Genomic DNA, 24,465 nt, shown 5'->3' on the forward strand with positions numbered 1-24,465 from the left:
CACAGCCTGTGCTGCCAACAGGGAGCCTCCCCCCTTTCTAAACGGCCAACTGGTGCTGTTAAATACAGCGTAAGTATTTGATGGTAATCGCTCTTAGCCACTACCCACTTGGGGGGGTCATTGCAATTTTCCGATATCACAGTCAGGGGCCATCCAGGTTTTGTGGTGCCTGAAGCTTTTACAATGTGGGAAACCCAATTTAGGAAAAATACCAAATTCAAAATTTGAATTACAGAGGGAATGTAAAATGGTGCAGAGACTGGAATCGTTTGGGTGGTTTCTCAGAAAGCTAAACACAGAATTACCACAGGACCCAGAAATCCCACTCCTGGACCTCAAAGATTTGAAAATAGGGACTCAAACAAATACAAGTACACACGTCCAGAGGAGCATTATGCACAGTAGACGAGGTGAAGCAACCCATCCACGAGCAGATGACATGGCACATACACACAACGGCACATTTAGCCAGAAGAAAAAGCCAAGCTGTATGACATGCAACACGGCTGAATCTCGCAGATGTCGAGTAAACCAAAGAAAAGGACAGTGTATAGTTCCACTTCTGTGAAATCTCTAGAATATCCAAACTCAGACACAGAAAGTAGATTAGAGGTTACCACGGGCTTAGGGGAGAGGTATTGCTTAATGGGTGCAGAGCTTCTGTTCTGGGTGATGCAAGTTTTGGGATGGGTGGGGGGCAGCAGTGATGGTGGCACAACACTGTGTGTAATTAATGCCACTGAACTGTATGTGTCAAGATGGCAAAAATGTGATGTTACTACAATAACACTTCTCAAAGTTTAAATAAAATTACAAATTACAGAAGGAGGTGCAGGGCCTTGAAAGGGGCCCATGAAAGTCAGGTGCACCTGAAACTTCCTCTCCACTAGGGTATCACAGGAAAGGCCCCCACGGGCATTTTCCCAATATTATTGAAAATTTCTAACAGTGAAGTTGGAAGCCTCTTTTCTTATGCACTTCGAAGGAAGTTCAGATTTCAGTGCAGGTCCCCAGAAACTTTCACTTTAGCTTGCAAATTAATTAGAATCTAGTATTTTTAAGCTTTTTCCTTTTGATGTAAAATTTACATATCGTGGAATGAATTTTACTGAACAATAAAGTGCAAATGTAAATTTGCTGCCAACTCACCATTTTATTGCAGACGGGAACAGACGTATTTTCCTGAGCTACTGAATAGCGAGAGCTTCCTGAGGACACTGCTGAGGTCCAGGCTGCAGAATGTGTGCCCAGCAGTCACCTCCGGGCGTGAAACATCGCCCCTCTTCCAGGACGTTCTTCAGACTCCCTCCCCACACGGGGTTTACTGGCCAGAGGTCAGGGGCATGCTTAGAGCGCTTTTGGAGATGATGGTTCTATTTTCACCTCCCTCCTGCCCCAAAAAGAGCTGTTTTCTTGCCTGCAGAACATTCCTTTCTATTTTAAGATAGGGGAGGGGGAGGAACAGCAGTATGCCTTCAAGCTGGGATATTCTAGGGGATGTGGTAGGGGAAGGAGGCTCTGGCGTCAAGTCTCCCCATCTCTCCTTTTGTTTCTTGTATAAATTGCTCTATTTTCATAAACATCTTTACTGAAGAAACCTCCTCAAAGGCCATGCTAAAAATGAAGATTTGACCAAAGACAAAACAAAACCAACACCTCTGTTTGACCAAAGACATCATACAGAGAGTCAAGGCAACAGCCCGGGAGTAATGTGTGTTAACCAGACAGACAGACTTTAGATGCAGAATATATAAAGAGCTACTAAGAAAGAAAGAAAATGGCAGACAGCCCAGGAGGGAAATGGTCAAAAGAACTGAACCAACACAAAAGAGAAATACAAATGGCCAGTACCCTTGGGAAATCTTACTAGCTTCACTAGTAACCAGGCACGAAAAGGCTCCTCTGCAGCTGGGCACTGAGAATCTGCACAGCCTGAATGGAAGGGAATCTGGATGAATCAAATACCGTTACAAAGGCACTTCCCCTTCAGCCCAGTGATTCACTTCCAGGTACTTCTCTCACACATGTGAAATGGCGTGTGGACAAAGACCTTCACTCCAGCTTTAGATGTAGGAGCAGGAGGGGCCTGGGTACAGAACAAGACGGCAATGGTAATGGAAGGTGACTCAGCTGTCAAAAAGAATGAAGCAGCTTCCTGTGCACAGATCTCTAGTACAAACTTTAAAAAGCCACTGATAGAGCCATATACAATATGATCCCATTTGAGGAACAGGAAAACCCCCAGTCCAGGTCCCCACATCCACGTAGGGAATTTCATAGAGCTGCACACTGCAATCATTCGCACCAAACCTCCGTAACACCTCCCTCTGCAAAGGGGGACAACAGTCAAGGGCAGATTTCCAAGAAAATTATTTTCTCTTCGTATCCTTCTTTGCTCCTTCAATGATTGTTACAGTGAAAGCAGTCCTTTTTACCTGTAGAATGAAGGGTCAAGGGTCTTTTTCAACAGATTCAGGGCACAGGAAGGAACACACCTGCCCTTTTTAAACCATGAATGACTCACAGTCTGGCCTGGGGAAGTAGGGGAGAGAAAAACTGACTTCATTTCATGGGCTGCAGTTTCCTCGCCTAAGAATGAGAACAGTCTGTCTCGTCTTAGCGGGCTGCAATGAGGGTTCAGGGCACTAATCCACGTGTGTAGAAGAGGCGGCGCTGGCACTCCACCGGCCTCTCGCTTCACATCCGCTCGGCGCCCACGGAGCCCCGTCACTTGGCCTGCTTGAAGCTCCTCCTGGCAGTGGCCGCCACCTCCCCACCATCTGGGTGGGTCGTGCTGGCCGCTGACAGTCCTGCCCCGCCCTGGGCTGTGCCAGGCTTAGGGGAGATGGTGTTCCTGTACCTACATCCTCACGTGCCAGGGGAGACAGAAAGCAGCGCGAGGGGGAGAGAGACACTGCTCTAAGAAGGAGGCGAGTCACACAGTCCGAGGAGCTGGTCAGAGGCGCTTTATTAAGGGGGTGCCTGGATGTCCAGCAGTGGCTATAACCTGCGGAGAGAAGCAAGCGGGCTGAGGGGGCTGAGGGGAGCTGGCACCCACGCTCTTCCCCGCCTGACACCCTCCTCCTGGTTCTGGCCCTGCTGGTTCCGGGGGATCTGCTGCGCTCTGCTCAGGGCCACTGCTCAGGGCCACCAGGAGGCTGCCGACCCTCTTCCAGGCCACCAAGGTGCGCTGCTGGGTTTGGGTGGCCCTGGGAGGCGGCTGGGACCCCGGGAAGAGGGTCTGTTTCCTCCTGTCAGGCTAGGGCTGCTGTGGCAGGGGAAGGGCAGGGGCCTGCCAGAAGGGCGGTGCTCACTGGATCTCGCGGAAGGCTCGCTTCTCCACAAGCTTCACTTTGTACTTGCGCTTGAACCTGGGGAAGGGAAAAGACCGTGGTCAGAGACCAGCACCGCCACCAAACAGAGGGAGGTCCCAGCGACCCGCCCCCAGGCGCCCCCGCGCTCACTTGGCCCTCTCCCGAGGCTCGATCATGTTTCTTCTCTGGAAGCTCTTGAACCGGTCCCGGAGGATGTTGCCCTCAGGCTGCGGGACAGGGAGGGACCTGAGCATGGAGCCCCGAGGGCCGCTGACCTCTCCAGGGGCCCGGCCAGGGCCCAGGCCCCTGCTGCTGCCCTCAGCCGAGGCCCCCACTCCGGCCTCGTGTCTGACCCTGTGCTCAGCCTCGGGGACCAGCAGACCTGCCCCGCGGGCCGCCTGAGCTGGGTTTTGAGGGATGGACAGGAACGAGGCTGGTAAAGATGTGGAAAAGGGAATGAGAGGCGGAGGGCAGCAGGCCAAAGCCACAGAAGGGCGTTCACTGGGCTCAGGAGGAGCTGAGCGTTCTCCCAGGGTGCTGGGGAGCCACGGCAGGTGCAGAGCAGGGGAGGCACAAGGTCAGGTCTGAGCTTGGGAAGACCCTCTAGGATACCGAGGCAGGAGGAGCTCGGCGACCAGGGTAGCGGGTCTGGCTGAGAGGAAATGCCCCCCAAGTGTCACAGGCTCAAGCCCTCAGCCCCCGCAATCCCCCGTCAGGACCCTGTGCCCTCAGCCCCCAGGCGCTGGCCCAACCGGCCCAGCCCAGGGCTAGCCAGGGTGTCGCCCATGGCCCTGGGGGGCACGGGGAGCAAGGATGGGTGTCATCACCGGACACAGGGTCTCCCTACAGCACTCCATCCCACCACACACACACCTTCAGGGTCCTGAGGGAGTCAGACAGCTCTGAGCTCAGCTGCACGTCGATGTCGGGGGCCTGGTACCTGAAAACACAGGTGAGGGGTGCACAGGGGGTCACCAGTGGCAGGGGGAGGCCCCCCAGGAGGGACGCAGCCAGCGTCCAGGCCGGGAATTCCAGGACGAGGGCTTGGGGACCCCACCGGGGCCTCACTTGAGTCGCCCCAGCCTGCGGGGCTTGTCTGCCTCAGCCAACCGCTGCGCCCGCCGCCGCTCCCGCCGCCGCGCCAGCTCTGCCAGCCGCCGCGCCACCTGGGCCTTGATCCCACGCAGCCTGAAGAGCTCCTGCTGCCGCAGCCGGGCGGCCCGCACCGCGGCCTGCTGCACCCGCTGTGGGGACAGAGCAGGGACAGGGGTCGGCCTGAGCCCCCCCGAGGCGCCCCCAACGCCACCTCTGCCAGGAGGCCCGCGCTGACCGCCCCGCTCCCAGTCCCGACGCGCCACAGCTCGTTACTTCGCTGCAGTTTCCTAGGACTGGCTGGCATCGTGTTTCTGCCTGTGGTTCGTAACTCCCCCCTACCCCACAAGGAAGCACCTCCGGCGGCAGGGACCGTCTAGGGGCCCCCACTGTATCCTGAGCCAGAGGGGCGCCTGACAGCTGCGGGCCCCCGAGAGCGTGAAACAGCAGGCGGCAAGACAAACACCCCAGAAAGAGACGAGGGGGAGCCCGAAAGACGCGGGCCACGGGGAGGGCAGCCCCTGGGGGCTCACCAGCGTCCGCGCCGCCTTCTCCCGGCGCCGCTGCTGCTCCGTCTTCTTCTCCACGGTGGCCATGCGGCTGGGCATGGACGAGTCTGCAGCCCCTCCAGCCTCGGGGTCCTCGCCCTGGTCAGAGTCCCCCTCCCCGTCCGACTCCTCCAGAAGCCCCTCGCACATCTCCTGGAACACAGACTCCTGGGGCAGGGGAGGGGGTCAGGGCCAAGGTGAGGCCGGCGGCGGCGGGGGGGGGGGCGGTGTAGGGCTCACCTGGGTGGCAGCCTGCTCCGCGGTGGGCAGGGCCAGCTGCCGCTCCAGCTTCTCGGCTTCCTTCTGCCGCTGCAGCTCGACCTCGTGGGCCGCCAGGAGCAGGGTCTGGGCAGGACGGGCACGGGGGTGAGAACAGGCTCCCTGCCCTGGCTCCTCCTCCTCTCCGTCTCCAGACCCAGGGGCTCAGCCCACCCCCCACGCAGCAGCTGCGGTGGGGGAAGCACCTGCTAGTCCTGCCCCACCTGCCCCGTGGGGTCTGTGAAGCCCCCCAGGCCCTACATGTCGGGGGCTTCCTTTTATGTGAAAGGTCCAGGATTCGCAATTCCTCAGGCAGGAAACAGATTAGAGGCTGCGGGATTGGGGAGCAACTGCCTGAGGGGCCTGACATGCCTGAGGTGACAACATGCGCTGAAATGACCGCGGGGGCGGCTGCACCGCTGTCGATCTCCTAAGACCTGATGAATCTGAGGCTTAAGTCAGATGAACTCTGTGACGTGCGAGGCGCGTTTCAACAACGCTGTTTTGACAGTCTCCTCACCCCCAGCCCCCACGCCTCCCCCCAGCACCCTGGCTCGCCCCGCAGGCTGCCCAGTCCACGGGTGAATGCCCGACTCGGCGGCAACCTCCGCCTTTTGCCGCCGCACACGAGGGTTCTGTTCTGCAGCTGCCATCCAGCCCTGCTCAGCTGAGGAATGCTGCCTCCCGCCCCCAGCGGCCAAGAGGCCTTCACACACGAACACGCTGCGCGAGCCCCGGCGAGCGCCCTGCACCCGTGCCGCGCTCAGCCATCCCCATCCCCGGGTGACACTTCACTGGCTTGTGGCGCTTTTGTCTGCTAATGTATTCTTTAAAACTTCTGCACCTCTGTCCCATGCACTTCCTGAAAGATGTAGCAGTCTCTCAGTAGGTCTTTGCACCTACTGCTCCCTCTGCCAGGAAAACCCAACTGCCCTCCTCCCAGAGCAAACTCCTCCTCATCCTTCAGTCTCAAGTCAGATGTCCCTTCCTCCAGGAAGGCCTCTCTGACTTCCTATGGTGGTTTGGACTTGTCTACACCCCAGAACACGTTCCTAAACTTAATCCACTCCGGCAGGTGCGAACCCGCCCTAGGTAGACCTCTGATGAGGTCACGTCAGTTAAGGTGCGCTACACCTCAGTCAGGACTGGTCTTCATCCTGTTAGTGGGATCAGCTATAAGCAGAAAGGAATCAAGACAGAGAAAAAGCCACAGTAGGAGCCGCCAGAGCTGAACATCAGTGGAACCTGGAGGGGAGAGGCCCAAAGAGGCTGCCACGTGTGCTGCCACGTGACAGAGGCGGCCAGGAGCAAGGACCAGCAGCAGCCAGCCGCCAGGCTGCCTTGCCGACGCCCTGCCTTGGACTTCCTCGAGGCCTCAGCACAAGCACATCAACCGTCACCGCTCAGGCTGAACCGCTGCGGGGCATGTGCTTGAGCAGCCGAGGAAGCCAAAACCTGCCCAAGGCCGGGTGAGACCCGTGACGGGGCCCTGGTCCCTCGGGCCCACGAGCCCAGCTCTGCCCACCCGGGGCCGTCGCGGGCCCCGGGAAGAGGCCCAGGCCCCGAGGAAGCAGCCGGGGTGGGTGTGCTGACAGGGGGACCCAGGCTGCCTACCTGGTGGTCCTCAAAGGACGGGTGGTAGGAGGCCCCGGCGGGCGTCACCTCCACGGCGGGTGCCTGGGAGGGCTTGCTGTGGAGATGCAGCGGCCGCTGGAGGAAGACGAGCAGACACAGTCAGGCCCCGTGCCCTGTGCCTCACGTTCTTGCAGCCGCAGCACTGAGACTCGAGGCTGGCGGCAGCAGGAGGCTGGGGCTGCAGACGGGCTGTGCACCCACAACCACAGAGCCAGGGGGCTGCCCGCGGGAGCCAGCGCCCGCGCCATGGAGCAATTCCCTGTCTTCCTGGGAAGAGCCCCACGGCGCCCCTCAGGTGGGGGGGGACGCTTTTGAAGGCACACGACAGGGGGGTCCTGACTTGGTTTCCCTTGTAGCCGTTCCTCACAGCAGGCATGGCAGCGCGTGCCGGGCACGGGAGAGTTCCTTGGCCACCAGAGCCAGGCCTCATGCGCAGAGGGCTGAGCCCAGCACCTTCTAGAGCCTCGCTGCTCGGCGTAGCCCGTGGACCCAGGAAGCCTGTTAGACACGCAGAACCCCAGGCCCCGGAGCACTGGAAGTTCCAGCGGCTCCGCGCGGCTCAGCAAAAGCCTGGACGACCCCCGGACGTCACCACCCACAGCCGTCTCCAAGTCCTGGCACTCCCACCCGAGGGCGACCTGGGCCAGCACCCCTACCCCAGCCCCCCGCCGTCGCACACTTGGCCTCTAAGGCCTGTGGCTGTGCCCGCCTCCCCACACCTGCCCCCCACAACCTGTCTCCCAGACACCCCCCATCTGGCCTCTCTTCCCCTCTCCTCCCTCCACGCCGGCCTCCACGCTCTTCCCGGAACATGCTGGTCCCTTCACAGGCTTCGCGCTGCCTGGAGGCTCTTCCCTGGGCACCTGCACAACCCACTCCTCTCCTCAGGCCTCGGACCCGGTTAGTACCAACCGCTTCCCCACAAGGGCGTCCCCAACCCCCGTCCAGCCACTGCACAACACGCCGCTGTGCTCGCTGGTTTCCTGTCCCCCAGCTAGACAGGAGCGTGTGAGGACGATGCCCCCGTCCTCTCTGCTCCCCGCTATACCCCCAATAGTGCCCAGGATGGAGAAAATGTTTGTCTTCTGTTAAATAAATGAAATTGTACCCTGGAGATTTAAAAGCATCTCCACTTGAGTACTCTGGGTTCGGAGAGCTCCTGAAGGCAATTATGGGAAACTGAAAGAGCTACTGCTTCTATCACACTTGCGTGGGCAGCTGACTTTGCACACGTTAACTCTTTATATTCACCCGAACCCCCTGCCCCCTGACAAAGGAAGAAGAAACGATGGCCCGGAGAGCTCGAGGTGCCTCTGTAGCACACACATGCCCAGCCACGGGGACAGATGGCTCTGAAAGGCGGACTCCAGAAGCCACGTGCCCGCTGCTCCCCCGCCACTCCGCAGATCTCAGTGCCCTTCCAGACACCTCACCTTGACTCCTTTCTTCTTGGTCTGCTCCAGGAAAAAGGTGTCCTGGCCAAGCAACGGCTGGTCCAGTGGGTCTGCGGAGACAGGGACAAGAGGCTGGGGGCGGGGGGGGGGGGGGGGGCGCATTCCAGCCAGAGAAAGGGGCGTGTCCCTCGGGGTTCTGCCCCATCCTTCATCATTTCACAAATGATGGCACTGACACCAAGGGAAGGACAACTGCCAGACCCCAAGGGGCCTCGAAGGACAGGCAAACCAGCCTGCCAACAGGAGCCAGAAAGCAAGGGAGAGTCAGGCTGAGGGGCAGGTGCCCCAACCACTGAGGAAACTCAACACCACTGTGAGACAGCTGAAGCCACACCCACAGAGCCCCTCAGACATGGTGCTCCTGTGCAGTGCACCACGCACACAACTGCACAGGTGGCCCTGTCCCCTCCCCACAGGTGAGAGTGGGTCACTCACTGTTTGGGGCCCAGAGATCGTAGAAGGGCCGCTCCACGGTGTCCTGAGGCCCAGGCCTGGTCTTGGTCACGGGAGGGTGGAGGAGCCGGGCCTGGGCCCTGCGCACCTCCCGGGGCAGCTCGCCCTGCTTCGCCAGCCTCTCCCATAGCTGCTCTTTCCGCTTAAGCTTCTTGGCGTTGGGGACCTGGTGGGCGAGGATGCTGGGTGGGGAGGGGCAGCACAGGAGCAGCAGGTGAGGCAGCGGCTGGAGAAGTGGCCTGGTCCCCCTGCTCCCCCATCGCCCCTGCAGCAGCTCTCCAGCATCTCCCTCCCTGCATCCTCCAATGCACAGCTGCTCAGGGCCCCTCCCAGCCCTCCCCTGCCCCCGAGTGGCCTCCAGACCCAGTAACACAACGTCTCCTAGGTCCTCACCCTGGACAGCCTCTAGGCACCTCACACTCATCCTGTCACAAGCAACCTTAGCATCACCCCCACACCCACTCCGCCTCCAGAGCGCCCCTCAGGGGCGGCCACCTGCCCACGCTGTTCCCTGTTCACCTTGTCCTGGACCTCTCCTTTCCCCTCCTCCAGCGGTCGGTCAGAAGCCCTGTCTGCCCCTGAACACGGCTCCCCCCAGACCCCCTCCATCCCCCAGCCTGGCCTAGGCCCCCAGTGGCTGTCTGGGCTGCGGACCCTGACCTCCAGGCTCCCGCTTTCCAAAGCCCAAACGCGATCCCCTCCCCTCTGGCCCCAACCCTAACCCTCCCCCCCAACAGCCCTCGCCCATCCCCCATGCCATGGAATTCCTTTAGGGCCAAGAAGTGGGTGGGGGCTGCTACAGAGAAGGGCATGGGGCTGGTGGGACAGCAGGGTCTGGGGTGGCGGGACACTCACTCTTTGGGGGCAGGGATCTTAGATGTGTTTTCAAGGATGAGGTCAACCCGCAGGGGTTTCTTGAGGAGCAGTGACTTCTTCTGGCCTTTGGTCCTTTTCTTGCGCTCTGGGAGTGGGAGAAAGGGGAGGAGTCAAGGCCTCAAGCCTCCCCAGTGCTGGAGACACCCCCCTCTACTGATGCCATCGAACCTGCAGCCCAGGGCACACCTGGACATCTCCAGGTTGATCCCAGCTCCCGCCTGACAGAAGAGGCCCCCCCAAGGGAAGGGCCAAGGGTGCCCGAGCACTGCCCTCCACCCCACCTGCATTCTGGACCAGCAGGAGGGAGGTCCTTTGCTGGGGACACAGAGGGGGTCAGAGCCGTGGCCTGCACATGTGGGGCTCCCAGATGCAGCGGGGAAAGGCCGCAGGAGGGACCCACAACATTTAAACAGATAGACAGCAAGCTGTCAGGTGACACTGAGGCCCACAGGCTGGGTGGGAAACGAAAGAGAACTGGACTTAGGATCCAGGATGGCTGATTTCCAGCACAGCATTCTCTCCCTTATACTTCCAAAGCCTAAGGGCTAAAAGCAAGGACTCTGGAACGAAACATACTAGGCCTGAATCCTTACCCCTCTATAGCCCAGAGGATCTCGTGTAAGGGATTGCTCCCCTATGCCTCAAAATGAGAATACGAATACCTACTCCCCCCCATAGAACGGTTGGGAGAACTTAACTAGAAAGTCCAGAAATGACCCTTAGCTCGCTTTCTAACCCCTCCTTATGGCAGATGGCTTTTTCTATTTCTTCTTCTACATCTTACATAAATCCTATTACTCAATGAAGCAATCCCTGACTCACTGCAGGCCCACTTGTTTCATCAGATCCTGGTGTTGCTATTTGGCAAATCAAAACAGGCAAGCTAAGACTAGTTTCTTACCTATTCATTAAAATAGATTTTTTTTTTCCATTAAAGGAAATACCTTGTAAGGATAAAGGACCTGATTCTTCAAAGCGGGTTCTTAACCTTATTCTGCAAGTTAACTGCAGACTCGCTTTCTAGCCTACTCATCTCAGGAGACCGCTGCCTGGTTTAAATGTGCACTGAAATCTCTAAGGCTCCAGAAAATCTGATTTCTTTAAGTCAGCCTTTAACGTACTTTCTGCTCATTGGAGACCATATTAATTATATTAGAGAAAAAATGCCTCGGCAAGTGACTAAATAGATTCTTCCAAGTTAGGTTATTCATACAGATGTCCTCCGAGGCTGGCGATTCTACATAAGGAAATATTACTTTAAGGGTACCACAAAACCCCCTCCTCACCTTTCTCCTTTGGGCCAGTATCCACGAAAAACAGTTTTTCATTGGGAGCCTCTGACACCAAGCCACTGGAGACGGAAATGCAGAACGTCAGGCAGAGACTTTTGGGAAGGATCAGATTTAACCCGTTGGGCCCTGCCCTCTTTCCACCAAGGGACCCTTCCGTACTAAAACCTGACTTCTCAGTTTACCAGTACCTAAAACTTCAAACTCCCCAAGCTAGTGCTGCCAGATAAAACTACAGAACACTCTGAATTTTCAATAACAAACATCTTCTTAGTAGAAATAAGTTGCACACAACAGGTATCGTAACACAAACGCGTCCTGCCTCCCTCCCCCAATTTTCCCAGACACACGTGCCCCCACTCCCGGCCGCGCACCCGGAAATCCCGCCCCACGCACCCGCTCGTGCGCTCCTGTAGCCGCACGTCCTCCAGGAACTGGTCTACTTCCAGCCCCAGCGGCTCCTCCGCGAGCCGCCGCCAGCCCCGCTTTCTGTTTCTCGGGCCTCGGCGGCGCCGCCTCAGCGCCGGGTCCACCGAAGTGGGCCGCAGCCCCAGAAAGCCCGAATCGGCCGCGCTTTTCGGGCACGGCCTCCCACCGCCGCCACTGCTTCCCGCCGCCATCTTGTCAAAGGAAGAGTTCTCTTTCCGGCGCCCAGAATTCCCGTTTGGGGTCTGCGCGCGCAGGTCTCCCGCCTTCTTCAGTGACGTATTTCCTGCATCCGCCATCTTGGTACGGTGGCTGGAGCGGCGAAGGGGCGAGGAGGCTGCCATCTTGGTAAGGGCTAAATGGCTCCTCCTCCCTCGAGTCTGCGCTGCAGAACCTGCAGAGTTGTGGCGGCCGCGGATTCTAGGTCCTCGGCTCTCGCCCTAAACAAAACACCTTTCCTAGCGACCCGAGGTCTTTGCTCAAGAGGGCTGTTTTTGTTTTTGAGGGTTATTATTTTTTATTCTCGTTTTCTTAAAAAGGAAAAACCGAATCATTAGTGGCAGATTCGGCACGAGACGCGTTCCAATCAAGGAACATCTGGCCTCTCGAAATGCACCAAGCCTTACATCCTGGGAATCAAAGAACGCTAGGAATGTCGAGGCTGGAGGCACAGTACGTAAGGTTGGAGGAATGTTTACAAACGTAGGCTAGTGGAAACCCTAGAAGTGCAATTTCCGTAACTTGGCTGTGCCTCAGTTTCCCCATCTGTACTTCGGGGGTGCTGACGCCTCCACCTCACACGATTATTGCGAAGGTTAAATGTGGTGGTCGACGTTAGGCGCGGGAGACTGTGCCTGGCACCCAAGCGTTGCCCCTGCTACCGCCTCGCCCCCACAGACTTCGTCCGTGAATCAACTGGTCTTCGCTCCAGACAAATAAGGAAGGAAGCTCCGGCCGTGGCAGCCATCCCGAGGGACCCAGGGCCTCGGGAAGCGAGTCCCCGAGCCATAAATGGAATAGGCACAGAGAGGGAGGGCGCCAGGCGGGGGCCACACAGCGGAGCTCCGGCGAGGGCCGGGCGCGGGGCACACCAGCCTGCCCGGCTCGCGCGTGGCCGCCAGGGGGCGCCGGGGCGCCGCGGAGGGGGGCGCGCGCGGGCGGGGCGTGCGGGGCGCGGGCCGGGGACCCCGCCCGGGGCGCGCGAGTGTGGGGGTGCGAGGGCCCCGCGGGCCTCGGCGGCCGGGTCACCTCCTCCCCTCCAGGGCGGCGGGCACCGCGGCGCCCCCGCCCGCCCCTGCCCCACGCCCCGGTTCCCAGGCCCCCGCGGCGGGGGCGGGATGTCCCGTGGGGGGAGCGGGCCCCAGAGTTAAGTTTTCTTCGGAAAATATTTCGCTCTGGCCCCCGGCCCGGGCCTGAGTCACTGGCTCGGCTGCTCTGAGTCATGCACGCTCCACCCCGGCCCGGGAACCCGGCGAGGCGCCCCGCCCCGCGCCCTGTCCCCAGGGAGCCCCCCCCCAGCCCCCAGCCCCCCCAGGCCAGCGTCACGCGGGGCAGGGAGAAGCCTCGGCTTTGCTTTATTCGCTCCATCGCTCGCTCGGTGGGAATACGAGTCCTCCCCGGCCCCTCCCAGCCCCGGGGCAGGGTCAGCCGTGGGGGGCGTGGGGGTCCCAGCCAGCTGCCTGGAAGGGGCCTCGTGCCTCGTCCCCCATCTTTTCCCCGGGTCCCCTGCCAGGGTCAAGCACGAATGTGTGGTGAAGGCAGGAAAAGGCGTGGGGGACGAGTGGTCCCTTTGGGGGGGGGGGGAATGTAGCACCAAGAACCACCCCCAACGGCCTCCCTGCAAGTGGTGGGGTCAAGGGAAAACCCTCCTGCCAGGAGGGACTGCAGTTAAATACGGACCGATTGGGGGGGGGGTCCCAGCTGTGGGGCGCCTGCGTGGCAGGGCCAGCATTCCAATCCAGGCCCGGGGTGGGGGTGCGGTGTGGGGGGACAGAAATACGCCCTTGGGGCACAGCCTGGAAGGCGCAAGGATGGAAGGGGCTTTCCTAGGTGCTCGGGGATCCTCGGTAGAGAATCGGCTATGCCCAGGGGGAGGGGGCGTTCTCCGAGCTGGGGGGGGGGGGCGGGGGTCCAGTTGCAGCAGCAGAAGGAAGGGTTTCTCTCCCAGATGAGCCCCAAAGGTCCGGAGGCCTGAGGACGTGGGCAGGGGTCCTTGCTGGCTGGGCGGGAGGAAGCCGGCCAAGGGGGCTTGTCTGCTCGTCAACCAAGGGCTGCTCTTTTGTGGGGAGACTTAGGGGCCGGGCAGCCTGGTTAGGGCTGGGGTGTGGTGGGGGTGCTGGCTCTCCCATGCCCTCCCCTCCTGAGAGTGTCAGCAGCACCTGGGCAGGCAGATTCATCTGTGTTGTTCTCTGCTGTAATCCCCAGAGCCTAGAAAAGGCCAAGCACAGAGTAGGTGCTCAATAAATATTTGAACGACAAGCAAGGCTGGAGGCCTGCGTGGGGTGCCCAGGTGTAGGTGAGGGCAGGGGCGTCAGGACAGGGGGGCGGTGAGGCCTTGTCCCTCCCCGGGGTCCCCACCCGACACGGCGCCCCAGGTGTCTGGGAGAGGGTGGGGGGCAGGGCGGGCAGGCAGGGAGCGTGAGGGCCAGGGAGGCGCGTGCGTGCAGCAGGCCAGCGCGGGGGAGCCACGGCCAGGCCGGCGAGAGGGGGGCCGTGGGCGGCGGCGGGCTCACTCGGCGGAGCCCTTGTGGCGCCGCTTGGAGGGCGGCACGAGGCGCCGCGGCAGGTTGGCGGGCAGCCCGTGGCCCTCGAGCTTGGCCTCGATGAGGTGGCTGGCCAGGGCGAACTCCTCGTCGTCCAGCATGCCGTCGCGGTCGACGTCGCTCAGCTTCCAGATGCGCCCCAGCACCGAGTTGGGGAGCTTGGTGCCCACCATCCAGGTCTTGGCCTTGGTGCCGCTCAGCTTGCCGTCGGCGGGCGCCAGGTTGTAGAAGATCTCGTCGTACTTGGACTTGTCCTTGGTCACCACCCACTCGGCCTCGTCGTCCGAGCCCTCCTCACCGTCCTCCAGGGCCTCGTCGGGCCCGCGCTCCACGAAGGGGCCCATGTGGGTGCCCTCGAAGGCGCCCCCCTGCACGCCCGCCTCGGTGCTCTCCAGCTCCTCCTGGCGCAGCAGGGGCATCAGCTTGGCGATGTCGTGCGTCAGCATCTCGTCGAGCGCCTCCAGCAGCTTCGGCTTCAGCGAGTGGAACTTGGTGAAGTCGTGCGCCATCAGCAGGTCCTGTGGGGGGGGGGGGACGGGCCAGGAGGGGCGGGGAAAGGGGACGGTGAGAAATCAGAGCTCGCCCAGGACAACTAACGAGGAGGTGAGGGCGGGCAACGACCATACGGAGGAACCGAGGGAGGCCACAGCTGCCCGCAAGAGCCCCTCTCACTTCGAGGTGGAGTGGGCACCACCAGCCCAGAGCGCTCAGGACTGGGGGTGAACCGTGGACTGGCGTGGACGTCCTGGTGGTCCACAGGCCGCTTATGACACCAGCGATGGAAGAGACTATCACCCATGTGGAGGCAGTGGGCATGGAGGCGCTGAGGGCGGGGAGCGGGAAAGCAGGGCATACGGGGGCGTTTGGGGGACTTGGGAATTGTCCTGAATGACACTGCAACGACAGATACAGGCCACAGTCAATCTTGTCATAACCTACAGAATTTGGTGGGAGACTGTAAACGAAACCTTACTCCACACTTAGCGACAAGGCTCCAAAATGTGTTCATCAGCTGCAATGCCTGTACCTCACTAATGAAGGATGTTGTTACTGTGGGAGGTGTGGGGAGCGGGGCATATGGGAACCCCGTGTATTTTTTATGCGACATTTGTATAATCGAAGTATCTCTAAAAATAAATAAAATAAAAAGAAATCGGGGCCGCCATCGCTGGGGCCCGGGGACCGCCTGGGAAGCTCGGGAGCAGCTGCGCACCGAGTGCGGACGTAGCTGAATATCGGAACAAGCTGTTGGGCAGTGACCACGGGAAGAGGCTCGCGTGAGTCCCAGGGGCCCTCCCACGGTGCCAGCCTCGCCCCCAGAATTCCTGGAGAGCAGAGAGGTGGGGGCCCCGGATGGCTCAGAAGAGCAGCCCGTTGCCAGTGGGCTGGATGTCAGGGGTCTGCCATCAGGTGCCGCTCCCAGCACTCACCCCGGCTGCCCGCCAGTGCCCCCGCCCTTAGACAAATGAAGAAAACGGAACGTCCGCCTCCACCACGGCCGCACCCCGCGGAACAGGCTAAGCGGCCAGCTGCCAGATCTGGAGGTGAGATTTGGAAAGGCCGGACTGCTCAGGGCCCCGGGCCCCCAGGAAGCCATTCTGAGCTCGCCAGCCGTGGGCGAGGGTCTGCGGCCGTGCCCCGGGAGTCCCCGCAGAGGCTTCACCTCTGGGCACCACGGAAGTTTCCTGCCACTGTGATCATAAAGGGGCGGGGCTGGGCGGCCCAGCTTCCAGCCCAGCTCTGCTGCTGCTACTCGGGCTGTGCGTCCTCGGGCAAGCACCTACACCTCTCTGCGCCTCGGGTCCTCCCGTTTGTGAAACAGGGTGACCACAATGCCCCCTCGTGTGTTCATCTCGATGAAGCACCCTGTGCACGTCAGCTGCTATTTCCCCAACCGGGATGACGTCGCCAGGGGCGCCAGGCAATGTGGGGAGCCGTTTCTGATGGCCACTGCCCCGGCCTTGGAGCCGCTCGGCTTGCCGTCGGCGGGCACAGGGATGTGGGAGATCTCGCTGTATTTGGACTTGTCCTGAGTCACCACCCACTTGGCCTCGTTGCCCGAGGCCTCCTCGCTCTCCCCGGCGCTGAAACCCCAGGGCTGTGAGAGGAACTGCAGTCCCCTGCAGCCCCTCGTGCCCTCTTCCTCAGTGTGGGATCTTAAGGCTCCCGGCTGCCAAAGGACAGGCGGCGCTTCCCAGCCTCCTTGCAGCCAGCCCTGGCCTCGTGACTAAGCTCTGGCCAATCAGGTGTAAGAACAAGTTGCACGTGCAATTCCTTGCCCTGTCAATACGGTAGCCCCTAGCCACCTGTGCTTGTTTAAATAATTAATTAAAATGAAGCACATGGGGAGCTGATGTGGCTCCAGCGATTAGAGTGCCAGCCTCCCACGTGGGAGGTCCCGGGTTCTGTCTCCCGTGCCTCCTGGAAACAAAACCTAACAAACGAAACAACCAACTCAGGGGACCGATGTGGCTCAGTAGTTTAGTGCCAACTTCCCACTTACAAGGTTCTGGGTTCAATCCCTGCCCCCTGCTACCTCAAAAAAAAAAAAAAAGAAAAGATTAAATATAATTTAAAATGCTTTTTTTTTTTTTTTCAGTTGCCCCAGTCATATTTCAAGGGCTCAACAACCATATGAGGCTAGTGACTACCATATTGAACAGTGGGACATAAAATATTTCCATCATTATAGAAAGCACTATTGAATAGCACTGTTCTAAGAAGTGGCCTTAAACAGAGACTATACCCATCTCTTCTCCTTTCCCCCCTGCCTCTTGCTGGCTGGATATAGATGCAATGGCCAGAGTTTCAGCAGCCATTTTGTACCATGAGGTTTCCTTAGGCCTGGAGGAGAAATAAGACAGGAGAAGAATAGAGACCTGGCTCTGTAAAGCAGCAAATTAGACCTGGACCAACTTCCAAAGATTTGATGAGGGAGAGAAATCTGTCTTAATTATACTCCTATCATTTTGGGTTTTCTCCTCACTCACCTATCCTAAGTCTTAAAACCACTGTTCTGTGGAACCATTTGTGGAAGATGCTTTCCAGAATCTACTGCCCATCCCTTCAGCATTTTTTTTTGAGGTACCAAGGCCGGGGATTGAACCCGGGACCTCATATGTGGGAAGTTGGCACTCAACCACACTGGCCACACTGCCTCCCCTGAGTTGTTTTTTTCGTTTGTTGATTGGTTGTTTAGTTTTTAGGAGGCACCAGAAACCCAACCCAGCACCTCCCGTGTGGGAAGCAGGCGCTCACCTGCCTGAGCCACATCTGCTTCCCTCCCTTCAGCTTCTGCTGAGGCCCCACCCTGGAGCCCCTCCTCCTCTCTCCCCCTCCGGGCAGCCCCCCACCTGCATCTTCTGGCAGTCGGGGAAGTCCCCCGGGGAGATGTGGTGCTCCAGCTGGATCTTAGCGAAGATGACGGGCAGTTTCAGGATCAGCTGCTTCTTCTTGTTCTCCTTCCCGAACACGGACGGCATCTCCTTCTTCAGGTAGCTGATGATGTAGGCGTGCACCTGCGGGAGAGCGGCGCTGTCATCCGAGCACCCATCGGAGTCACGGGGGGGTCGTTAAACACAGGCCGCCGGCCCGGCTCTCAGTAGGTCTGGATGGGGCCTGAGAACCTGCATTTCTAGGAAGCTCTCAGGTGATGCTGAAGCCGGCCCGAGGGGAGGGGAGAGGCCGCGCTTTGAGAACCACCTCTTCTCGCCTCCTCTGGGTCACCTCCGCCCCTCCCTGGCCTCAGCCCCCCTAAGCCGTCCACTCCCAAGCGTGCATACCAGCCTCTCCCTGCAGTACCTGCCTCCTCCACATTCCGAGACAGCTCCCCGTGCTCCCCGTCTCCGCGCCCTCCCCGGCCACCCGAGGGCCCGCTCACTCAGCTCTGCCCGGCCCTGAAGAGGCCCCCCCACCCCACTACCCGTTCAGGCCCGAAATCTGGAGGGCCTCCTTGACGGGAGCCCCCCAGCCCTCCCAGCCCCAGCCCAGCCCGCAGGGGGGAGAGCCCTGCTCCCCTCTTCGGCGCCACAGCCTCAGTGGCCACCCCCCAGCCACGGCTCGTCTGCCCGGGTCAAGCGGCGGGCGCCCCGCCCTGCCCCCTGCCTCTGCCCCCTGCAGCCTCTTCTCCATGGGGCAGCAGACCGAGGGTTTTAGAAACGGACAGAGGCTCCAGCCGCTCTCACTCCAAAGGCGGAATCGCTTCCCACCCAAATGCAGCACACCTGCCCTTCCACTCGCGTTTCCTCCCGCGCGGACCCGGGGGTTTTAAGAACCTACAAGAAATGTGCTTTCGCACTGCCTGAAAGGGGGAGAGAATCGGCGCCACCTCTCTGAAGACAGACACCGGGGAGATGTGCAAAAACGTAAAATTGGGCCACTCTTCGGACTAATTTGGGGAGGGGGATTTTGAAAATAAATTTTCTTTAAATGTTTTCTTTAGGTTTACAGGTATAAGGGTTCATTATTGCTTTTAAATGAAGTGTTAATCATATCAATCATTCTACCAATGTTAATTAATATAAATTAATATCATCAACAAAAAATAAACGTTAGGTGATGAATACATTACAATAAAGTTCAATTACACAACCAAAAAAAATCCTTCACTTAGTTTCAACTTCTAATATGATAAATAGTGATAAGATTTAAGCCATGTAAATACAAGCTCTCTGGGGCATCAGTTTTTTCAGGAGGTACCTGGGGCTGAGCCGGGACCTCGAACACGGGAGGCGGGCACTCCACCAGTGGCCCACAACCACTCCCTCCATCATTTTTCAGTGTAAAGAAGTTCTGAGACCCGAAGGTTTACGAGCTGTTGCTTCACGTCATTTGCCTCCTGCCAACATTGGCCACGTCCTCTCACTCCCCTCCTGTTCACTGCAGCTCCCTCACTGCCTCTTCCTTCTACCAGCATGCCGGCAGCTTCCTGCCCCAGGGCCTTTGCATGCACGGTTCCGCTGCCTGGTTCTGCCCAGTCTTCCAAAGCCAGCTCCCTCAGCTTCCTGGAGACATCACCTCCTCACAGAGGCCGTCCCCACGCAAAGCAGGTGCCCCAACCTCCCCCCCCCCATTATTTGATCATTTGTCATTACTGTATCTGTTGATTTACCTATTCTGTCTCCCTCCATCACAATATGAGATCCAGGAGGGCTGGGCCGGGGCTTTTCCCTGTCTCCCCAGCACAGGGGCAGTACGCATGGCAAGCACTCAAGAAATTTTTGTGGAATAAACCAATGAACTTGAGGATTTTGGAACCATAGATCTTATAAAATATATATATATATGTGAAGAGGGAGGGCAGGATAACGGGTGTTGGTAGGTCCCTTTTTCTTTTTTTTAAAGGCGGTTTAATAATTAAAAATGGGAAGTGGATGTGGCTCAAGCAATTGGGCTCCTGCCTACCACACAGGAGGTCCCTGGATGGGTTCCCGCTGCCTCCTAAAGAAGACAGCGAGCTGGCGCAACGGACAGGTGCAGCAAGCTGACACAACAAGACGATGCAACAAGAGACACAAGAAGAAAAACACAACGAGAGACACAACAAAGCAGGGAACCGAGGTGGCTCAAGTGATTACGTGCCTCCCTCCCGCATGGGAGGTCGCAGGTTCGGCTCCTGGTGCCTCCCAAAGAAACAAGGAAGACAAACAGACACAGCAAGTGCAAACAACGAGGGGGTGGGGAGAGACAAACAATAAACATAAATCTTAAAAAAATAATTAAATATATCTGCTTATATAAAAAGAATCTGCCTGGAAAAGGCACACACACATACAACTGGTTATGGGGGTTGCCTCTAAGGAAAAGATCCTGAGCGCTGGCAGGGGGCACGGAGTGGGAGCCCATTTTACAAAGGGTGGGTGTTTAATGTTTAACCACGGGAGGGCCTTACGTTTTCAATTAAAAAAACAACATTCAATTCCTTTGATGTCTCACAGGCTAGAATGCTGGGAGTCTGGGGGCCCCTGGCAGGCTCTGAATCCTCATCTCTGCTCACCCTCTGCCATGTCCCAGCCATGCGTTTTCTTGCCCCAGGGCCTTTGCACCTGCTTTTCCTTCTGCGGGGGTCCTCCTTCCCCCAGATCTCCGGCCAGCTCACCCTTGCGCCTCCTGATCCTTGCTGGGATGTCACGGGCTCAGCAAGGCCCTCCCCGGCCTCCTCTCTGTCCCTCTCCTCTGCTTCATTCTTCACCATCGCTTCAGCCCTCCCAATATCTGCCTCTCGGCCACCTTCCTGGAATCACCCCTCCTTGCAGCTGTCACTTCCGGCGAAGGGCAGAGCTGGAGGGACTCACCCAACACCCTCCTTCTCAGAGGGGGAAACTGAGGCACAGAGCGTGGGGTGGGGAGGTTCCCGAGGGAGTGGGGGAAGGCCTTGTACCTTTCAGGAGAGCAGAGGGCAGGTAAAGGGCGTGGGCTACGGAGTCGAGTGGGCGGGGGGTGGGGGGTCGGGGCGGGGGGCATCAGGCCAGGTCACGCTGACCCCCGGGCGCCGCGCTCAGGAGTCTGGGTCCGAGCCGCACTGGGGAGCCACGGATGGATCCCCCAGAAGGGCGGGAGGGAGCGGCCGAAGTCCAAGCCGCCAACCCGGGACGGGGAGCGGCCGGGGGGGCGCAGGGCCCGCGGCTCCTTGGGGGCCAGCCGAGGGGGGGCGCGAGGCGCTGATGGCTTTTCCAGAGAGGAAGCGGGGGAAGGTGCCAGGAAGAGATAAGGGGGGCGGGCTGCGCGGCGGGGGCGCGTCCCGGGCTCCGGGGTTTGTCCGGGTTTCCGGCGCCGCCCCCCGCCCGCCCGGGGCACCAGGTGTCCCGGCCACCCCGCTCCCACCCCGCTCCCACCCCGCTCCCGAGGCCCACGCGCCGCAGGGGGCCACCAGGCCGGGCCCGGGGGAAAACGGGGTGAGCCAGGGGAGCCGGAGGGAGCCGGGCGGGAAGCGGGGAGGGGAGAGGGAGGGGGAGGCGGGGGGGGGCAGGGGGGGCAGGAGGGGCAGGGGGAAGAGGGAGGGGGCAGGAGAGGGAGGGCAGCGGAGGCGGGCGGCGCGGGGCGCAGGCTCCGGCCCCGCAGGGGAAGGTGCAGGCCAGGCCCGCCGCGCCCGCTCCTGAGCGGGATTCCTGGGGGGGGGGTCTGACTCACCCCTCTCGGCCGCTCTCTAAACCAACACCGCGGGCTCCTCACCTCGCAGCGCCTCCCGCCCGCCCCTGCCGGCACCCAGCCCGCCCCCGCCCGGCCCCGCGGCTCCTGAGTCAGTGCTCCCCGTGCTCTCCGTGCTCCTCGTGCTCCCAGTGCTCCCCGTGCTCCCGCTCCCAGTGCTCCCAGTGCTCCCGCTCCCAGTGCTCCCCGTGCTCCCGCTCCTCGTTCTCTCCGTGCTCCCAGTGCTCCCACTCCCAAGGCCCCGGCCGGCCTCTCCCGCCTCCAGCCCCAGCCTCACCCCCCACACCAGCTCTCCCGAAGGCAGCTGGAACTCCATCCTGTGTGTCCCCCCCCCCCCACTTTACACTCCGCCAGGGCTCCCCAGGCCCCGCTCCTCACCGCAGCCGCAAAGCCCGGGGGGGGGGGGGGGGTCCGACCCCCACCCGCCTCCCCGCCCGCCCCACCGTGCTCTCCGCGCCTGCGCCTGCGCGCCCGGGCACCTGCAGTCCCGCACTTGTTGGTCCGACCGCCCTGGCACCTCATTTCCTGCTCCAGGTCTCAGCCCCCTGCCCTCTCCCCCAAGCAGCCCCTCACCCCCACCCCAGCCCTGCCCACAGCAGACTGGGAGAGCCTGGGAGAGCCTGGGAGAGGGGGCTGGGCCCGTCCCGGTCCCAGGCCTGGAGGAGGTTTTGTTGAACGTGAGTGTTTGCTGAATGTCAATCATCCAGTAAATATTTACCCAGCACCTGCTCTGCTCCCGAGGGGAGGCCGCGGCAACCCTGCAGGATCCCCGACTCTGGCGCTTAAGTGAGAGCCGGGGAGACGATCGACTGGAAACCCAGTGAAGGAGAGCGTGGGTCCACATAAAAGGGAGGGCAGGGAAGGTCCCCGCGCAGGTGACACTGCGGTGGCGACTCGGAGGAAGTGAGGAGGGAGCCCTGTGGGTCCCTAGGCGCCAGAGCCGGAGAGAAGGGCTCCAGGGGGACAGCAGCCGGCGCAAAGGCCCTGCGGGGGGACCCAGTGTGGCCGCAGCTCAGCGAGGGGCGGGGGCAGGCGTGGGGGGTGAGGACAGCAGGGGAGCGGGAAGAGGGGCCCAAGGCCTCGGCGACGACCTGGCTCCTGCTGGAGCCCCCAGCCTGGGCGCAGAGGGGGGCCCTCCCACCCGCTGGGCAGCAGGAGCTGCAGGCCGGCGTCGCGGGCCAGACCCAGCTCGGGAGGATCAAGTCCTGGCGGGGGGGAGGCGGTGGGAGGTGGGAGGAGCGCCCCCCCACTCGGGCCCCGCGGCTCACCCGCACCAGCCGGGCGCGCTTCACCAGGTCGTTGAGCTTGCGCAGGGCGGCGTGGCGCGGCAGGCCCTGGATGTCGCGGAAGAGGTCCTGCTCCTCCAGCTCGAAGAGGCGCCGGTTGTCGGGCACGAGCAGCGGCTGCGCCCAGAAGGAGCCGATGTAGACGCGCAGCACCTCGGGCGTGCCCACCACCTTGCCCAGCGCCCACATGAGCGCGCCGTACACGCGCATCAGCTGCTGCGTCTCCACCAGGTCGGCCTTGTTGAGCACCACGCGGATCTTGTCCTCGTGGCCGCGCAGCGCGCCGATGGCCTCCGAGAACTCGTCCGAGATCTCCAGCTTGTGCGCGTCGAAGAGCAGGACGATGAGGTCCACGCGCTCGGCGAACCAGCGCAGCACGGCCGGGAAGTCGTAGCCTGGGGGGGCCGGGGCGCGGGGACAGAGTCAGCCCCTCCGCCCCCGCCGGGGGAGGGCTCCGTGGCTTCGGGCCGTGCAGATGTTCAGGTTGTTAACTGGTGAAACCCTTGTCCACAGGAAATAGCCAAAGCCGGAGGGTGTCCCACTGCTGGGGTCGCCCGGCCCCCAGAGGGCCCCCAACACCCTGGCCCCAAGCCCTCAGGCCACCTGGCCAGGTGTGCGTTACCAGAGCAATCACACTGCACCCCTTTAGAAGAAATTAATCCTGGGGAGTGAATTTGGCTCAGTGGTTGACCACCTGCCTCCCATATACAAGGTGCTGGGTTCAATCTCCAGTACCTCTTTAAAGAAAAAATGAATCCACTCCATTCAGCAAGTATTAGTGATGCTAAAATATTGAGAGGTTTCCTACGGGGACCCCCCATGATTCTCTGCCCATCCCCCCACCCCTCTCCCCGGGACCCCAGGATCTCCCCAGCATCCTGCGAGGAGCTAACGCACACCTGGCCCTGGCAGAGGTGGTAAGGCACACCTGGCCACAGCAGATGTGCACGACTTGACGTTCATTTAACAGATTTACTGAGAACCTTCTCTGGGCTGGGTCCTGTCCCAGATGCTGGGGTGCCACAGAAAACACCCAGACGAGGTCCCTTGCACAGCACCCATCCCAGCGGTTGTTTGGCGCCTGTGTTCATTCATTCACTCATCCCTGTCACCATTCAATTCCTCATTCACTCATTCACCAAGGCGTTGGCGTTTGCTTGGTCACTCACTGGGGCATGAGTTCATTCAACTGCTGCCACTCGGGCAAGCAGAGGCGGAGACCCCCTGACCTGGCAGCCAGCAAGCCCTGGCATTGAAGCCTTGCTCTGCGCCACCCCCACCCTGGCTGTGTGACCTTAGACAAGTGGCTCAACCTCTCTGAGCGTCTGCTTCCTCTTCTAAAAAATGGAAATCGTAACAGGACCTAACTCATAGGGCTGGTGCGCAGGTTAAAAGAACATAAATGAGTTAAAGAGCGCACACACCGTTTTCAGCTGGCATTGGCCCGTACCCGTAACATGGGTAAGCAGGATGGCATGTAAATTAGCCCGCAGGAGAACTGAACAAGGCTAGTTTTGTGCAGGCCGGGCACCGCGGGAGCCAGGCGTTCTCCCATTCCCCCAGCGCGCTAGGGACGCGGCGGTGGCAGACAGCACCGCCCTGTCCTCCCAGTCCACTGGGGGCTGGGATGGGGGAGTCCAGAGGGGGTGCCTGATCCAGACCGGGGGTGGGGGGCGGGGGGCTTCCTGGAGGAGGCGCCGTGGAGCGCGACCCTGGGGCTGAGGGGTGGCCTTGCAGCGGCGCAGTCAGGTCTGACTCGGGCTGCCCAGGTCGGGTCCCTGCCGCTGTCTCCCGCCTCGGCTACGATCAAGGCCATTTCCACAGACCCCTGTTCATCAGGGCTTTTCAGCAAAACGGTCGCAGGCTCAGTACCCGTGGGGCTAAAATCCCAGAGCCGGTGCCACTGTCCTCTGAAACGCTCACCTC

The 24,465-nt window shown here is 60.3% G+C and overlaps 2 protein-coding genes and 1 non-coding gene across 4 annotated transcripts; all 3 read right to left on the reverse strand.

The window, feature by feature from the left end:
- Nucleotides 1–2,160: 2,160 nt before the first annotated feature.
- LOC131277842 (ribosome biogenesis protein NOP53) lies at nucleotides 2,161–11,704 on the reverse strand. 2 transcript variants are annotated; one of them, XM_058292948.2, is made up of 13 exons: nucleotides 11,316–11,704; nucleotides 10,917–10,981; nucleotides 9,610–9,715; nucleotides 8,737–8,936; nucleotides 8,281–8,351; nucleotides 6,827–6,922; nucleotides 5,195–5,299; nucleotides 4,940–5,122; nucleotides 4,383–4,558; nucleotides 4,188–4,254; nucleotides 3,465–3,541; nucleotides 3,315–3,371; nucleotides 2,161–3,007 (listed from the first exon to the last, which is right to left on the reverse strand). In XM_058292948.2, exons 1-13 carry the CDS (start codon nucleotides 11,687–11,689, stop codon nucleotides 3,001–3,003), a joined length of 1,584 nt encoding a protein of 527 aa, XP_058148931.1. In that variant the 5' UTR covers nucleotides 11,690–11,704; the 3' UTR covers nucleotides 2,161–3,000. The 2 variants fall into 2 exon arrangements, with proteins under 2 accessions (XP_058148931.1, XP_058148932.1); XM_058292949.1 differs by lacking the exon at nucleotides 2,161–3,007 and having other exon boundaries at nucleotides 3,311–3,371.
- LOC131277843 (small nucleolar RNA SNORD23) lies at nucleotides 4,038–4,147 on the reverse strand. Its single transcript, XR_009184886.1, has one exon. It is a non-coding gene; the product is annotated as a small nucleolar RNA SNORD23 (small nucleolar RNA).
- A 1,193-nt stretch (nucleotides 11,705–12,897) lies between the features above and the next one.
- Nucleotides 12,898–22,956, reverse strand: LOC131277841 (EH domain-containing protein 2; the record flags this gene model as incomplete). The annotated part of the gene is made up of 3 exons (XM_058292947.1): nucleotides 12,898–14,625; nucleotides 17,461–17,625; nucleotides 22,522–22,956. Coding segments are annotated over 3 exons (1,152 nt in total), but the record flags the coding sequence as incomplete, so codon positions are not given.
- Nucleotides 22,957–24,465: the final 1,509 nt, after the last annotated feature.

This window comes from Dasypus novemcinctus, unplaced genomic scaffold, assembly GCF_030445035.2.
Source record: "Dasypus novemcinctus isolate mDasNov1 unplaced genomic scaffold, mDasNov1.1.hap2 scaffold_635, whole genome shotgun sequence".
In the NCBI taxonomy this organism is placed as follows: Eukaryota; Metazoa; Chordata; class Mammalia; order Cingulata; family Dasypodidae; genus Dasypus; species Dasypus novemcinctus.

Coding starts and splice junctions, on each gene's coding strand:
- LOC131277842 (XM_058292948.2), bottom strand. CDS start 11,689: ATGGCAGCCTCCTCGCCCCTTCGCCGCTCCAGCCACCGTACCAAGATG. Junction 9,716..10,916: donor TACTGGCCCAAAGGAGAAAG/GTGAGGAGGGGG, acceptor TCCCACTCCCAG/AGCGCAAGAAAAGGACCAAA. Junction 4,559..4,939: donor AGAAGGCGGCGCGGACGCTG/GTGAGCCCCCAG, acceptor CTGTCCCCACAG/CGGGTGCAGCAGGCCGCGGT.